Source organism: Eschrichtius robustus, chromosome 16 (genome assembly GCF_028021215.1).
Source record: "Eschrichtius robustus isolate mEscRob2 chromosome 16, mEscRob2.pri, whole genome shotgun sequence".
Lineage (NCBI taxonomy): Eukaryota > Metazoa > Chordata > Mammalia > Artiodactyla > Eschrichtiidae > Eschrichtius > Eschrichtius robustus.
In genome coordinates, this window is record NC_090839.1 from 637,769 (window position 1) to 654,258 (window position 16,490).

The 16,490-nt window shown below is 64.9% G+C and overlaps 2 protein-coding genes across 2 annotated transcripts in view; both read left to right on the forward strand.

Annotated features, from left to right (window-relative positions):
* The first annotated feature begins 3,747 nt into the window (after positions 1-3,747).
* On the forward strand, positions 3,748-16,228 carry LOC137778630 (collagen alpha-1(I) chain-like). Its single transcript, XM_068565803.1, has 16 exons — positions 3,748-3,823; positions 4,560-4,693; positions 5,793-5,893; positions 6,160-6,253; positions 7,098-7,151; positions 7,734-7,930; positions 8,158-8,358; positions 9,594-9,616; positions 9,874-9,981; positions 10,445-10,713; positions 11,204-11,363; positions 12,256-12,497; positions 13,905-14,095; positions 14,382-14,757; positions 14,844-15,799; positions 16,048-16,228. The coding sequence occupies exons 1-16, from the start codon at positions 3,748-3,750 to the stop codon at positions 16,226-16,228; spliced, it is 3,363 nt and encodes a 1,120-aa protein (XP_068421904.1).
* Positions 15,575-16,490, forward strand: part of ZBTB46 (zinc finger and BTB domain containing 46) — a 57,201-nt gene continuing 56,285 nt past the window's right edge. Inside the window, exon 1 of the mRNA XM_068565994.1 lies at positions 15,575-15,593. The gene's annotated coding sequence lies outside the window, so the exon portion shown is untranslated. The remainder of the gene's footprint in view (positions 15,594-16,490) is intronic.

Below are 16,490 nucleotides of genomic sequence, written 5' to 3' on the forward strand. Positions count from 1 at the left end.
TGGTGTGGGGAGTTAGGGGGTCAACTCCCCAGCCTCTGGCGCCCAGCCCCCATTTTGCCCATGCTCCCTCGGGGGAAGCAATGGGGCCAGGAGTTGGTCCCTCTCCCTCAGCTAAAAATAGCAGGGCTCAGGCTGGGTGGAAACCCCCCTGGCGGGGGAGGAAGGAGCGGGGCCACAGGGCTGGGGCCTCGGGGAGTGAGGCTGGGCAGGAAATGCCCGGGTGCCCCGGCCCCAGCAGCAGAGGTTCCCTTGGTGGCACAGCCCCCTGGAAAGTCCCAGGCGGTGCCTGGGACCCACGTGGGGCAGGAGTCTCCCAGGTCCCTCGCATCCTGGAGGGGGGCGCTCCCCCATACCCCAGCTGGTGACCACCGCCTGGGCCTGGCCTTCCTGGCCCCCAGGAAGCCCGGATGGAGCTAGTTCTTCCTCCTTGGTCATCTCTGCGCCTGGCGATGAACTGAAGAACCCGCCTCCGCCTCCAATCCCCCCTCACTTTCCCAACAAGCACTATTCACGGAGGGCCTGCTGGGCTGGTGGCGGGGGACAGGGCTTCCCCATGGTGCTTGCTGAGCACAAGTAAGGGCTTAGCCTGAGGGAGGGCTTTTCAGGAGGGAACACCGGGTGGTCGCCAGCCTGGAGTGGGAAGGGCAGGAGCCGAGACCAGGAAGGTGGCGAGGAGTTCGCAGCCTGGCCCTGGGAGAGGCCTGGAGCTGAAGGGAACTTGGCGTCCTGGAGGAATAAGAACGAGGCCAGTGTGGCTGGAACCTGGGAGGGGGGTACAGGAATGAGGCCAGGAATGGGGGACAGATCACGTGGGGCCTGGTCAACTGGGGAGAGGGGTTTGAGAGGAAGCCACTTCTCAGAAGCCACTGAAAGATTCAGCAAGAAAGTTCCAGACTCACGTTTGCATTTCAGAGCAGTCACTGCTTTGTGAAGGAAGGGCTGGGGGCGGGGGCGCGGCTTAGGCTGGAGGAAGGCTCCAGAAGGCAGGGAGGGGCCGGCAAGGGGGGTGTGGGAGCAGGCGGGCACAGCGGCCTGGGAGGAACGCGAGGGCCGGAGTGTCAGGGTCAGCTTCTGGTCTGCTCTCTGGTGGCACCAGCCTCCCGGTTGATTTTCCGAGCGGAGAGCAGCGGCTTAGGCGCTGGCAAGGAGAGAGTGGTACCAGGAGAGGATGGATACGCTAACACTTCTGGTGTTCTCGAGAGAAAATATGAAATCTAAACAGGATAAGAAGGAAGCCAAGAGAGGGGAAAGCCGAGTGCTTGGGAGAAAGGAGGGCTGTTCCTGGTGAGATGTCACAGCTGTGGGCGAGTGGGGGTGTGGCCACAGCGGGAGCTGGTGGGAAGAGTCGCTTCAGGGTGGGTGGAGGTTTAGGTGACAACTTGCTCCAAGGTGTGACTCTGGAGTGGGGGACTGGAGGTGTTTGGAGGTGGGGAGGTGGAGGAGACATTCAAAGAGGGCCCTCACGACGACTCCACGGAGGGCAAAGCAGGCGTTTCTAGCCTTCACCGTGACAGACACCACCTCTGTCACCGCCAGCAGCCCCGTCACTGTCCCCTAACCGCAGTCACCTCCATCACCATCGTCACCTCTATTGCCTTCAGCGCCATGATCACTTCCCATCAGCATCACCCAAATCCACCGTCCCAGGCACCACCATCACTGGTTCATTCACTCACTCACTCTGTGGGCAATAGTCCTGGCACGGAATTGCACTGGGCTCTGGTCGTGGCGATGAACAACACAGGTAATGCCTCTTCCCTTGGTGGAGCTACAGCCTCGTGGGGCAGAGCGAAGACAAACACACTCAGAGGTTTAGAAAACAAGCATTAGAATGATCCCGCAGTCCCACTCCTAGGAACTTACCCCAAAGAAGTGAAATGAATTTGTCAGCTGGCAAATGGTCCGTCTACACACTGGCAAGAAAAGGAGTGGATAACTGCTGCTCAGAAGGAGCATCCCTGCTAAGGGAAAGGAGCCGGGACCAGAAGACCCCATTCTACGCGGCTTTGTTTATGTGAAATCCTGGGAAAGACAAAGCTATAGTGACAGAGAGAGGATCAGTGGTGGGCAGGGCAGGGCAGGGCCGGGGGGCCGGGGGCAGAATGAACACCAAGAGGCTGAGGGGACTGGGGGGTGATAGGAATGTTCTATATCATAATAGTGGGGGAACAGTGGGGGTGGTTACACGACTGTTTGTCAGAGCTCATCGAATTGCATGCTTCAAATTGGTGAATATCATTGTATGTAAATTATACTCCAGTAAAGCCTCATTTTTCAAAAGACGTAAGAACTGTGAGTGGAATCAAGGAAAGCCTGCGGAGGCGATGGGGACGGAACTGAGGGCTGGGAGCTGTGAGGGCTGGGTTTGGCCTTGTCTTCCTGGCAGAGGTGTCGCTCCTCTTGGGTCATGAGCTAAGTCCGTGGTTAACTCCCCTTCGGTGATTTTAACTCGGGTGAACAGAGGCAGATCCAGACTCAAGCTATGCATTGAGGTAACTCGCTTTTTTTTTACTTTTTTTTGGGTTTATTTATTTTTTTATTTTATTTATTTATTTATGGTTGTGTTGGGTCTTCGTTTCTATGCGAGGGCTTTCTCTAGTTGTGGCAAGTGGGGGCCACTCCTCATCGCGGTACGCGGGCCTCTCATTATCACGGCCTCTCTTGTTGCGGAGCATAGGCTCCAGACGCGCAGGCTCAGTAATTGTGGCTCACGGGCCTAGTCGCTCCGCGGCATGTGGGACCCTCCCAGACCAGGGCTCGAACCCGTGTCCCCTGCATTGGCAGGCAGACTCTCAACCACTGCGCCACCAGGGAAGCCCCGAGGTAACTCATTTTTATAGGCTGTTTTTAGATGGGACATCGTTTCCCACGCAGGTAACCAGAACAGGCTGGCAGAAGTGTCTGTGAATGGCTAGTGGGCACTTGTGTCGGACTCACCACTGGCCAGCAGACACAGGCTTGCTCCCAGGTCGGGCAGCCTGGATGCGGTGATATCCTGGGACCGTCAGCTCCCAGACCATTGAGCGGACGGTCAGCCGTGGGCTGACGGTGTCAGCTTGGGGAGCCACGCTTGGGGGGCTGCTGCTTTGCTGCGGGAGGGGGTGCAGGAGCAAGGGGTCCCCGTGGCCTTCACCCCACCTTGACTGTCCCTGGGTTTCTAGTCCTGGGCAGGGGAGGGCTGGGCCGGCCTGAGGTCTGGGCCCTGGGCCCTGGGATTCACGTGGGCTCCCAGGAGTGGACTCCCAGCGGGGGTGGGGGCGCCCCACGGTGCAGGCGACGGTGACCCCCTGGCCTTCTGGCCTCTCCCGTGACCTGTGGGGCTCCCTGAGGCGGGGCCCTGGGCCTGGTGCCACCGGGAGTGGGTCCACACGCTGGCGGGCCAGAAGGGGCCTGGGGGAGTGTCAGGGACTCGGGTGTTTCTTTGGTGCTGGCTCTGCTGTCCTTCCCGAAGTCACGGCCGTCGGTGCCCGGGCCCATCTCGGAACTGGTGAGCCCCAGGCCCCAGTGGCCTTTTCCCCCTGTGGCCTTGACTGGGGCTGGGAACCTCCGGCCTGGCGTCCTGTGTCCTGCCAAGAGGATGTCCTGTCCTCCAGGCCGGCTCCCGCCCTCCTCCATCCCTCTGGGGCCTCCAGGGACAGAGGTGGGGGTGTGGGGGGTGGAGGGGATTTGGAAGCCAACCGGCTGCCCCCCGGCCAATGGGTCCCGGCCCCGTCTGTCCTCCCGGCTTCCTCCTCCCCCTGGACCCGGATGCAGCGGACAGAGGCCCCCAGCCCAGCACCTGGGGTTTTCCAGGATAGACTCTGGTTCCCCCGCAGGGTGGGGGGTGAGCTGCTCCAGGGAACAAAGGCCAGGGGAGGAGAGGGGAAGTGGGGAGCAGGGCTAGGAAGGGGAGGCCCTGAGGCCACAGCGCCATGGACTGCCGCCCCCATCCCTCTCTCGGTTTCCTGTCCTGAGCGGGCGTGGGCCAGAGTGCGGGGGAAGAGGCTTCGAGTCAGCTCAGCGGCTCCTGCCGCAGGCCTGCCCCTCATCTGGGGGAGGGGGAGGCCGGGGTGGGGCATCTGGGCTGGGAAGGTGCTGAGAGCTCAGGGAAACTGGCTGGTGCTTGGGGAGCTGGAACAGGGTGCGCTGAGCACCCGCACCTGTAGGCCCCTCCCCACATCAGTCTAGAATGTGGCCTGAGGGTCCTCCCTGCACCCCCAGCATCTGTGCTGTGTGTCTGCCCCTGTGTGTGTGTGTGTGTGTGTGTGTGTGTGTTTCCAGGAGGACTAGGTGTCTGGGGAGGGCTGAGAGACCGTCTATGTGTCCCTGTATTTGTCTCCTGAGTCTCTGTGCATCTGGTATGTTTCTGAGCACGTCCCTGGGCCGTGCGTGTGTGTTTGCATGTGCATGTGTGCCTGTGTGTGTATGCACATGCGTGTGTGCTTGAGTCTGTATCCCAGGCATGTGTCTGAATCTTGGGGTATCCACGTGGCCTTCCTGTATGCCTATATTTGTGGGGTGGAGTGCTGTTTCTCCTCTAAGGTCAAGAATGACCAGTCCCCCGCCCCCCCCCCCCACAGGAAGCCCGGACCCCGGGAGGGGTGGTGGCAGGAAGGTAGCTGCTGGGCCTTCTCCCCCCCACCCCCAGGCTCTGTCCACCTTCAGCAGCTCTGGCGAGTTAAAAATAGCCCCGGGGCCTCTGGAAGCGGAAGGGGTAGAGGCACCCGCGGGGGGAGGGGGGAGGGCGGGAGGCACCCCCGGCCCAGCAGGCAGAGGGCGGGTGTCCCGGGCCCACGCCAGCACTCCGAGGCCAGCCAGCCCGGCTCCAGCAGGGCGGGTCACACATCCGCCCGGCCCCACCTGCGAGGCTTCGGGACCCCCGCCTTGGGGCTCCTTGGGGCCCTGCTCTTGAGAAAGCGGAGAAGGCCCTGGGGCAGACAGCCTGGCAGAGCCTCAGTCCCCAGAGGTAGGAGAGGCCCCAGGGCCGCCCCCAGCACCTGCCCTGGGGCTGCCCCCTCCTGGCCCCCACTTCCCTGGAGCCCCAGGTAGGAGGCAGGTCGGGGCAGGGAGGGAAGAGGACAGACAGCCCCAGGGAAGCATCTTCCCTCAGGGAGGGGTCAGTGGAGGATTTGGTTTTTTTTGGTATAACTGTTTATTGACATATCACATGCATACTGAAAAGTGCACATACCTTGAGTACATAGTTAATGAATTTTCATAAACTGAACACAACTTGTCACCAGCACCCGAAACAGGAAAACAGGACATGGCCAGTCCAGGAGGCCCCCTTGGGCCCACATCCCAAAGGCCATCGCTGTTTGACCTCACTGGCTCCGCCTGTCCCGCCCGTTTCTGAAGGTGGCCTGTCGTGGAGGCGAGGCCACTGTGGAGCCGGGAGTCACAGGTGGCTGTGCTCCTGGCTGTACAGTGTCCCCTGTGTGACAAGCTGCATTTCACTTACATACTCTGCTGCTGGTGGGCAGTGGGTTTTTCCAGTTTGGGGCTATTGCAGAGGGCGTCCTTGAACATTCTGGGATGTGTGGTTTTTGTGAACCTGAGCACGTATTTCCTTGGGCCCCCCTAGAAGTGGAGCTGAGGTTTGAATGGTCACAGCTCTCTCTGAGGATATTATGGGGGTCCTGTGGACACTCCCAGAAATGCTACAGTTTGCTCCTGCTTTCAGGGAGTGCACACCCTGGGGCTCCTAGACTCGAGGCCTGGCCTAGGGCCTCTCCAGCCTGGGGTCTGTTTGTCCTTGGCCGGGCTGGGCCTTGGGCTAGGGTCTCCCTGGGCGAGGCTGTCCTCCCCCCCAGGAGGGCAGCGCCCATGCGCCCTCCACCCGGCGGGCACGCCCAGAGGAGGTGTCCCATCCCGGCGGCCCACACCCACCCTTCCTTCCTCAGGAAAACCTGTGGTCTGATAAGGCCTCCAGGCTCTGGTTTTCAAACCACCCCGGCACCAGGACCCCCCAAGGGAGGGGGTGCAGAGCCCCGCGCAGCCCGGCCCGCAGCAGCCGGGGACTGCGGAACTGGGCTCTCGCGCTCCCAGACCCCTCCCGAACCACAGAGACACACGCGTGGCCACAGAGACGGTCTCTGAGGGTCCTGGCCGGGTCTGGGGGCAGTGAGGCGGGGCTGGTCAGACCAGGTGGGATGGCTGCTCCTCCCGGCTTCCCCCCAGCAGCTCCACGCAGGCAGGGGCCTTCCGAGGCAAAGGCCCCGAGCCCCCTCCAGCCCCCTCCCCCGGCTTTCCCCCCACCCCGCCCCTCTCCTGGGTGTGTGGGGTTGAGGGCTCAGAGGAGGAAAACTGCCCCGCAGTTCTCACTCACCTCCCAACACCAGGCAAACACGGCCTCTTCCCAGGGCCTGTCCGCCTTGCCTGGGGCTCCCAGCAGCAGCCCAGGGTGACCCCAGCCTAAATCCCGTCAGGAAGATGTGCCCACAGGACATCCAAGGCTGGCACCGCAGCAGAAAGCCGGGAGGCTGCTCTCAGTGCCCGCCTGGCCCGGGCCCCTTATCGTGCCCACCTGGCCCTGGTGACTGTTAACCCCCGTGATAACGATGATGACAAGGGAGGTGGCACCTTGGGGCCGCTTTTGTGTCCTGCCGTCTTGCTCAGTCCACTAAGCTATGCCAGGTGGGTTCTTCAGGTGCAGACTGTCACCCAGAGAAGCAAGTGATTTACCCAAAATCACACAGTGGGCATTGATCCCAGTTCTGGCCAGGCTGGCCCCTCAGGACCCAGGACACAAGAGGGAATCTGACATGGCCATGCCCTCATGGAGCACAGGGAGGGGTGAAGGACAGTCAAAAAGTGCAGGCGTTAGGCCAAAGTGGAGTCCTGTTTGGGCGGGCTCCACTCTCCCTGAGCAAGAGTGCACAGCTGTCTTGGCGGGCTGGGGGACAGGCTTGGGAGTGGGTCCTCAGGACGGCTGAGAACCACCAGGTGGGTAGGAGCAGGAAAGGCATTCCAGGTTGAGGGAACAGCAGGTGCAAAGGCCCTGGGGCAGAAGAACCGTGGCATCTGGGCCCTGGCGGGCTGGCGTGTGAAGCTGGTGTCAGGCAAAGCCAAAGGGCAGGCATGGTGCCCCTGCAGCTGGCAGTCTCCCTCGTCCACAGCAGGTGTGCGGGCCTGGGACCCACCTGTCCGCAGGTCCGGCCCAGGGGATGGCGGTGAGGGGTGGGCTGGTTTCCTGAGCAGGCTGGCAGACGGGGTGGAGGGACGCCCCAGGCACCCACGGTGGAGGGTGGGGCGTATTCCACTTCATTTCAGGTGCTCCCTGCTGCCCTCGAGCTGTGCTGTCCTGGACGCTGGCTGTGTGGGGCATCCGTGGGAGGGAGTGTCACCAGCTGTGGTGGGGCTGGCTGCATCCCAGAGCTGTGCCAGGGTGAGGGGAGGGTCCCTCGGGGGCTGGTCCCACCTGGGCAGGAGTGGAGGTCAGTTTGCCCCAACTTAATGGGGGCCCCTGAGGCCCATAGCACGGACTCTGGTGTCCCACCCCTCAGCCGAGGTGGGGAGAGAGTCCTGGGTGGATTAACGGGGTCTGCGGTTGAGGTTGGTTGGAGAAGGGGGTCCAAGCCAGGGCGGCCCTCCAGGCACAGCTGTGGGAGCCCCCCCGACCCACCAGGGCCCAGGTGCCCCGAGGGTAGGGCTCTGCGTGGGCCCCTGACCAAGCGACCTCTGAAACCCCAGTGAGCAGGGGAGAGGAGTGCCCTGCGGTCACCCTTCTGCCACATGACCTCCCCTGACCCCAGCCACGCTGGGGTGTGGGCTGCGTGCCCCAGGGTCACAGGCACCCAAGCCAGCTCCTCTCCTTCGAGGCCTCCCCGCCCCGGCTGGGCACCTGCAGCCCCGGCCTTGCTCCACAGACCCGCGTGTCTCCCGCGCCCATACCCGCTCTGGTTTCCTGTCCCCTGAACGGGCACCCGCCACCCCGCGGCCAAGCGGAGAGGCAGCTCCCCCCGCTTCTCCCTCATCGACCGTGTCCACTCCACCCAAGGCTCGTCAGCTCTCGTCCTAAACACCTCGTCCTAACACCTAAACACCTAAACACCTCGTCCTAAACACCTCTCTGGATCATTCGATCGAGACCGTCTCCTCTTCAAAAGTCTGTGACGGCACCTACAGGCTGTGGAAAACCCCAGAAGCTCCTGCCTGGCAGTCGCCACATGGCCCCAGGTGGCCTTTGAGGTCATCGCCCCCAGAGCACCTGGGCTCGGCCCAGCGAGGACTTCCCCCCGCCCGGCTCAAGCTGCACGCTGTCACCTCCGCAGCCACGTGCCCCCCTCCCCATCCGGAGGGCATCTTGCCCTCGTTCCAGAGATTTGGGCGGGACCACCTCCTGCCCAGTGTCCAGAACTGGGCCTGGTTCCCTCCGGAGTGAGCAAAGCAGGACACTCTTGTACAAACCTGGCGGTCGCCTCTGAACAAGCACACACGGACCCAGACACACACACACACACCTGTGCACCAACATACACACACACCTGAGGAGCCCACAAACATGTGTGCAAACACACAGGCATGACGAAGGCTCATGGCAGCTGTCAGCAGAAACAGCCCCGGACAGGCTTCGAGGCAGCGAGATGGATTTCATGCGGTCTACTGCAGCGGGGAGAGACTCCACTCCAGCTGAGACAAAGATGCAGGGGGTTCAAAGGGAGAACAGACTGGGACAAAGCCCATTGTGTGGTTTGGCAGCATTGGGATTTCTTTTCTGCCTGTGCCACACAGCATGCAGGGGTCTTAGTTCCCTGACCAGGGATCGGACCTGCGCCCCCTGCAGTGGAAGCCCAGAGTCTTAACCACTGGACCTCCAGGGAAGCCCCAACATTGGGATTTTTTGAGCAAAAAGACAGTGTGGGGGGCTGGGGTCACCTTTAGGGACATGACGGGTGCAAGTGGAGGCCAGGCTGAGGCTGGGTCAAGGCTCTCGGCAGGGCACTGGGGCAAGTCCTTCGTGGGTCCAGGGTTTACACCCCCGGCTGCTGCGCCCTGAGGGTGGGCAGGCTGGGAGCCGCCCGAGCCTTCGGATCCAAAAGTGAAAACGAACCCCGGGCCTGAAGGTTTTGTCCAATTGATTGGTTGGGTCTGTTTATTTTGGACTGATTTTAGGTAGATGGAAAAGCGGGGATGTTTGGGAGTCCCCAGAGTTCCTGTGTGCCCCTCCCCCGGCCCAGCTTCCCCTAAAGTTACCACTGCAACCCTGAGGCAGCTTCTCTTAAGTGCAGCTCCGACCCTACTTGGATTTCACCCGTTCTTCCATCAGTGTCCCTCTCCTGCTCCAAGACCCCAGCCCGGGCACCACACTGCAGGGCCCTCACGTCTCCCCAGGTTCCTCTGGGCTGGGACCGTTTGTCTGACAGCACTTCTTTTCATGACCGTGACAGTTTTGAGGCATGTCCCTCAATTTGGGTTTGTCTGATGTGTTTTCTCATGATCACACCAGGGTTATGAGTTGGGGGGAAGACAGCAGCAGAGGTGAGGGACCCTTCCTGTCACATCATATCGGGGCCTGACGTCCCATGATGTCCCTGATCACTTGGCTAGGAGGCTGCCTGCCAGGTCTCTCCCCGCTAAAGCCCCTCACTTTCCCTTTTTCGCCTCTTCCTCAGAGGGGGTTCCACGCTCAAGGAGTGTGAGTGTTCGCCTCCACCTCCTGGAGGACGCCAGACTCATGGCCCTGCGTTTATGTCGCCCGCGTCACTTCGTGCTTTGTGTCATATCCAGCGGGACGTTACTCTGATGCTCAGATGGCCCCGGCTCTGGCCACCTTTCCCATCAGCTCCCGTGTCCCTCTGTCCTTTGCTTTCTGAGCCCTTCCGTCCTACCAGCACTGCCACACGCTCCCCCTGCGTTTTCCCTGCCCCGCCCTCTCATCGGCCGTTTCTCCAGGGAGCCCCCTTCCCGGGTCCACCCTGGCTGAGCTCTCGGCTGACCTGCTCGCCGCCTGGCTCCTTCCCAGAATACCAGGCGTCCTGCCTTGCTCTCCAATATTGGGACGTACGTGGCATGTGGCAGGTTCGATGAACTCCATGAATGTTGCCGAGTAAGTGCGTGAACGGATGGATGGATGAGGCCGAGGCAGCGGGCTGGCACCGCACGGGGCTGGGGCGTCTCCAAGCCCACCAAAGGGACCCCAGAACGCCCTCCTCTGGTGGGAGGGGAGGGGCCTGTACCTTGTCCGCGTGGGACAGGGCCCCTCATCGCCTCCTTTTCCTCCCTCTCCCAGCCCCTAGCACAGGAGCTGGGCCAGGTGACCCCATGGGGAGACTCCTGGCACAGAGTAGGTGCTCAGAAAATGTGCCCCGTCTCGCCCTTTGCTCCCAGGACAGAGCTCCGTCAGGCTCTGGCTGACTGTAGCCCCCAGCACCCCCCTTCGTGTCCCTGCCTGGCGGCTCCCGAACAGGACCCTGGGGAGAGCCCGGTGTCCCTCCCCACCCCCACCCCCAATGGCTATCTGCAGCCATCACCAGCTTTTGCAACGCGAGCCTCCGTGGCTGTGGCCCCGGGGAGCAGCTGCGTTCCTCCGGCGGGGATGGAGGCCCCCAGCCCCCCTGCCCTGCTCCAGCGCTGACTGGCTGCCCGCCCCCCCCGCGGCCTCCCAGTTTCCAGAGCCCGCCTGAGATGGAATTACAGCCCCAGGCCCGCACCTGCGGCTGGCAGCGGTGCCTCCTGGCTCAGCCGGGCCCTGTCTTCCCCTTTCCTCCCAGGGCCAAGCGAGGTCCCAGTTGGGTAGGATGCCTGCCGTGTGCCCAGGGGAAGCGGGGGCTGTGGAGACCCCCTGTGGGGGTGGGGCAGGGATCAGGGAAGCGTCCTCAGGGAACGACGCCTCCACAGGGATGAACAGGGCAAGGGGGACTTAGGGAGGAAGGGGGGCGGCAAGGAGAAGACTTGGAGCCGCAGAGGTGGTGGGGTCAGATGATAAAGGGACCCGGGCCAGCCCAGCGGGGAGCCTGGTGCCACCATCCACGCTCAGGCCGGCCTCAGACAGCTGAGCCCTGGGGGCAGGGCCCGCGGTGGGGGGGGGGGCTGGGGCAGGCTGGTGGCCCCCAGAGAGAGGCCTGGTGGGGTGGGAGGTGAAGTGCCAGGAGAGGACAAGGTCAGCGGTCAGGCCAAGCTGTTCACAGATCCGCAGGGACAGGCACCAGCTCCACCCACAGCCCCCGGGCTTGCCCAGGCTGCGGCCCACCCCCCAGCTGGCCTGGCTGTGCGCTGCCACTAGGGACAGCGGCTCTGCCCCGTGGCGCCCCCCTGCTCTGCCCGGTTCCCGCCCCGCCCGGGGGGTCAGCCCCACCTCACCTCCAGCTTTCTGCCCCTGCCCTCTGACACCAGCCCCTCCCAGGCACACGGCAGGTGTGGCCCAGCCTCTGTCTGGAGTGAAGGTCAGGAAGGCAGGGCCCTGGTGCGGGCCTGGGGCTGAGGGGGTGGGGGCTCAGGAAGGGAGGGGGCTGGCATTTGGCAGTGGCATTTTGGAAGAACGGTTGCGGGTGAGCGCTTGGAATGGAACGGGGTGACAGTTGGCGGTGGCAGCTGGAGTGGCAGTGGGGCTTGGCAGGGGCGCAGGCCGGGAGGACAGTTGGGGTGGAGCAGCCGTGGGGTTGGCAGGTAGCCTCTGGCTCTGGAGGGAGCTCTTGGGGAGGCCCAGTGGGAGGGCAGGGCCAGCTGGCACCAGACACGGCCGAGCCAGGCCCAGGAGCAGGCTCCAGCCTCAGCCAGGCGGCCCCCAGCCCACGGGTGGGGCTCTGCTGCGGCCCAGGGCCGGCCCCCAGTCCACCCGTGGGGCCCGGCATGACGTGCAGAGGGCGGTTTCTGCGCGCAGCCCGGGCATCCTTAGGCTGCGTCTCCTGCCCTGCCCTCAGCCTCTCTCCCTCCCTGTCCGCTTCCAGCAGGGGTTTGGAGAGGACAGGGACAGGTTCTGGGCAGTTTCCTGGGAGGGGCAGGACTCCCGGGGCTGTTGCCATGGGGACGGCTGAGCAACACCACTGGCTGGAGGATAGACAGGCAGGTTTCCTGACCAGTGATTGCCCTGAAGACAGCCCTAGAGAACCCAGCTGGGGTAGAGGGGGAGACGCTGCCCGGGGGGAGGTGGCGGTGGGGGTGAAGGGCCTGGCGAGGGGGCTGGCCCAGGGGGACACTAGGAAGGGAGAGGTGAAGGGACATTTCTTCCCAAAGCGCCTCTGGGGCTCTGCCTCACAGGAGCAGACCCGGTATGGGGCTGGGTCCCCTCCCAACAACTCTGCCCCCTGAAGCCACTCGGTGTGGGGTGGAGGGCAGGTGGAGGGCTGGCTGAGCACGTGGTGCAGGGGGCCCTGCCAGCCAGGCAGCTCTCGGAACTGAGCCTGCCCTTCAAGGGCCCGGGGTCTGCAGGTGGGAGTGAAGGCAGCGCACTCAGAGAGGCAGCCATCGGCAAGTACATCTGTGGGCCTGGCCGCTTCTGCACCTTGGCCCCTGGGTCCCCAGCCCTGGCCTCAGGGATGCTTAATCTTTCCAGGCCCCCAGACCCTCACTTCCTCAAGGTGTCTCTTGGGCAGGCTCCAGACACGCTCACACATGTGGCTGGGGGTGAACTTCCAGAAGGATCAGCATGTGGCACGGACCACTGACCATCCATTTGTTCATCTGTCTTGTCCTCCAGCGAAGCGAGGGGCAGGAACCACGTCTGGTTCATCGTGGCATCTCAGGCACCTTATTCCCCAGGCCCTCCCAGACTCCCATCTGTTGGCTTTGCTGCCTCTGGGCACCGGGTGCCGTGGTTGAAGAGTGCCACTGAGGCCAACCCCACACGCTTGGTCCTTGCCTGTTGCTAGAGCCACCTCCGGGGCAGAGCTGCCCTCACGGAGGCCACACTTCTACTGATGGTGAAGGACCCACTGGCTGTCAGGTGCAGATCCCTCCTAGGGTCTATGCCAGTATCAGGGGTGAAGTGCAGTGCGTGTCACCTGCTCCAGGGTCCAGGGAACCCCAGCAAGAGTGGAGGCTTTTTGACCAAGCCTGGCGTCTGCCCGCTGGGCACTGGGCACTGATGAACGTGGGGCCCCTGGGTCTGTGCTGCCAGCATCTCCCCATCAGAGCAGATGCACCCAGGTGGCCCCGGGGAGTCCAGCCGCGTGACCCTCCACTTCCTCCCAGCTCTGCTGAGAGGCCACACCTGCTACTATTGGCTCTTTTCTGCCTTCTTTTCTTTTCCCTTTCTTTTTTCTTTCCTTCCTCCCTTTGTCCCTTTCTTTTTTCCTCCCTCCCTCTCTCCCTTTCTTCCTATGATAGGGGGTTATTAGCTCCCAGAAGCTTCACTGTCTTCAGTTTTAGGCAAAGCTTGGTCAGAGCTCCCTGGGACGGTCCTTGGTTCCGCCTTTTTGGTCTATCAGCCTCATCCTCAGGCTGCTTGCCCTTCTGTTTGTTCTTGGAAGAGAAGAGAGTCTCAGTCCGCAGTCACTGGCAGGGCTGCTGGGGTCGGGCGGGTCGATTCATCATCATGCAGGGCAGGGGAAGGGGAGAGAGAGTTCCAGGACCCCAGGGACTCATTCCAGAACTCAGTAAGACTTTCTACCAAGACCAGAAGCCCTAGGCTAACAGGTGGGGTGAGCCCTGGTACTGGCTCTCGTGGGCAGGCCTCCTGAGCAATGGCTGAGCACCACTGCGTGCTCCACCAGGGCAGCCTCTGCAGCTCTCCGTTCTGCAGGGACCATGGACGCAGCATCCTAGCAATGCTGTTCTTCGTGGAGAGTGGCTGGGGGTCGAACCTTCTTGGTGGTGAGGGGGGCTCTCTCCGGGGGCGGGGGGCAGCCATCAGGGGAGTGGTCCTCCTCTGTCTGGCGGCCACCCTCCTCAGTCTCCCCAGCATTCTTTGCTCCATGGGCTACAACTGCACTCCAGGCAGGCAGGTGGGGGAGGACCCCCGCAGAGAGTGCCCTCTGTCCCCTCAGGGAGGACAGAGTGACCGGCCAGACCCTCCTGGAGGCCGAGAGGCAGCCACTTCTGAGGATGGCTGTACCCAGCCCCCACCTGAGAGGGCCCAGGAAACGTGGGCCTGCGGTGCCAGACCCGGGGTCCTCCGGAGGAAAGGCCTGGGAGGGGCCCTGCGCCGGCAGGGCCAGCGCAGGCAGCGGGGAGTGGGGTAAGGGTGTCTGCACAGCCATTTCCAGGCGCCGGCTGCAGTGAGGGAGTGTCCCAGCCTTTCATCGCTGGCTGCCAGACCGCGGCCGCCCTTGTTCACTGAAGGAGAATCCACCCCCGCCACAAGCCTGCCCTCCCCCAGCAGCCCAGTGAATGCCTCCTTACACATCCTGAGAAAGCATCCATAATGGCCCGCCGCCTCCCACCTTCCCAGGAATTCCGCGGCGCTGGGCCCGTAGGGAGGTAGGGCGCAGACGGCCTGAGGCGCCTCCCCATTGGATGGCCAGGTCGTGCTCGACTCCCTTGCCGCGGCTGGCCAGCCACAGGCTCACCTCCCTTCCCACCGTCGCGTCCGGGAGAGGAAGCGAGGTGGCCTTTGCCCCCGCACAGGCCAGCCAAGAATGCGGGGCCACGCTTCCCATTCTGCCCGCCCGAGGACTGGAGGACAGCGGGGGCGAGAAGGGACGCGCAGGGCCCATCTCGGGCAGCACGATTCGAGATCGCTTGCGGGGGAAGCGGGGCACCCGCTGCTTCGCAGGACCCCGCACCCCCCAGACAGACCTCGCGGGGGGAAGGACCGACGCGCGCGCGACCGCCGACGCTCCTCAGTTGGCCAAACTCAAGCCCCGGTGGCAGGCACTGTCCCGTGGCCCCTGCCCCGCGGTGCGCCTCTCGCTGGGCGCGCCGAGGTCCCCGACAGCGCGGCCCCGAGCCCCTGGGCGCCGTGGGAGCGCTTATTCTCTGCACAGCGCGCAGCCAGCACAACCGGCGGGGAAGGCGCGAAGTTTGCGAGACACGCGCGGCGCGTCTGTGCGTTGGGGGGCGCGGACAGCTTGCGGCCCGGGGACCCCGCGCCCCCGAGGAACAGGCGCGTGGGCAACGCCAGGGGCGCAGTCCGGGCAGGGTTGGGTTGCTCTCGTCCCGACCCGCATCTCCCATCGGTGGTCTCCCGGCTGCTGGGTCCCCGTGGGAAGGGGCTCGGGCGCCTGGAGACCCCACGCCGCGCCGCCCCCCGCCAGCCCCGCAGAGGGGGCTTCCCACAATTCCGAGCGAGCTCCAGCCCGCACTTCCGCTGTCCGGCCGCCCACGGGGAGGCGGAGGCGAACCGACCCCCGCCGAGGCCCCCTCCGCCCCGCGAGCGGAGCCGGCCGACCGAGGGGCGGGGCGGTGGCCGGGCCGGCGGGGCGGGGCCCGGGGCGGTGGCCGGGGCCGGGGCCGGGGCGCGGGCCAATCAGCAGCGGCCGGGCGCGCGCCGGGGGGCGGGGTCAGGGTCCGCAGGCGGGGCGCGCGCGCGGGCGGCGGGGGCCGCGGGGTTGGAGCGGCGCGGGGGCGCGCGCCGGCCTGACGGACAGACGGACGGACAGACGGACACAGCAGCCGAGGCGAGCGCGCAGCTCGGACCCGCCCGGACGCAGCGCTCGCCCGGCGGCCGCGGCGATCACCCGCGCTGGTCCGGCGGCCGCGGCGCCCGCCCTCGCCCGCGCCCCATGGGGTCACAGGTAAGCGGCGCCGGCTCATTGTCCGCGGCCGGGCCGGCGCATCGCGGCGGGGCCGGGGCTCGGGCCGAGCCGGCTGCTCCGGGCCGGGGCCGCTCCGAGTCGGGCGCGCCCCCGCCGCCTGCCCCTCGCGCCCCGCCGCGCCCCGCCCCGCGGGGGCGCCCTCCCGAAGGCGGTCGGCGCGCCCGGCTGCGGCTCCGGGGGTGGCGGTAGCGACCCCCGCCCGGCCCCCTCCGGTCCCTGAGCTCCGGTGGCGCGGGCGGGGCGGGGCGGGCGAGGGCGACGCGGGGTCCCCGCGGGGCTGCGCGCGGAGGCGGAGGCGGCGGCGGCGACGGGGCTGCCCCGCGCCCCTCGCCCTCGGCGCCTCCTGCCGCCGCCGCCGCGGTCCCTCCCCCGTCACCTCCGAAAGGGGAATTTTCCAGCTGGTAATTTCTGCTGCGTCAACGCCCGGCCCCAGGAGGCAGCCCGGGGGCGTCCTGGCGCCCCCCGCCCGCTCCGCCCCGCGCGCCCCCCGCCCGCGCCTGCGAGCCGCACCCGGACCCGCCCGCGCCGAGTTTGCCAGGAGTCTGAACTGCGGGAGGTGGGCGCGGCGGCTCCCCGCGCCCCGCCGGGCCTTGGGGGTCATTGTCTCCCCCTGAAGCCGGGCACCGGCCTCGTCTCCATTTTAATTACGGGCTGAACCTGGGCGCAGGGGCCTCGAGGCCGGGCGGCTAGAGAAGCGCGGAGGGGACGGGGCGCGCAGAGCGGACGGGGCGCGCGGAGGGAGCGGGGTCCGCCGCGAGCAGCGTCTTTGTTTCTCTGTAAATAGACATGTCAGTTTCACAGGGTAGCAAGAGTCACTGTCTGACAACTCCATCCCGATGGCAAATGGGGGATTTTCTGCACCAGGAATAGGGTTCT

What these genes read in the sequence shown, in the direction of transcription:
- LOC137778630 (XM_068565803.1), top strand. Translation starts at nt 3,748, where the DNA reads ATGCAGCGGACAGAGGCCCCCAGCCCAGCACCTGGGGTTTTCCAGGAT. An exon ending in TTGCTCTCCAATATTGGGAC is followed by an intron (nt 9,982 to 10,444) that starts GTACGTGGCATG and finishes GGCTATCTGCAG; the next exon opens with CCATCACCAGCTTTTGCAAC. An exon ending in CCAAGCGAGGTCCCAGTTGG is followed by an intron (nt 10,714 to 11,203) that starts GTAGGATGCCTG and finishes CGCTGCCACTAG; the next exon opens with GGACAGCGGCTCTGCCCCGT.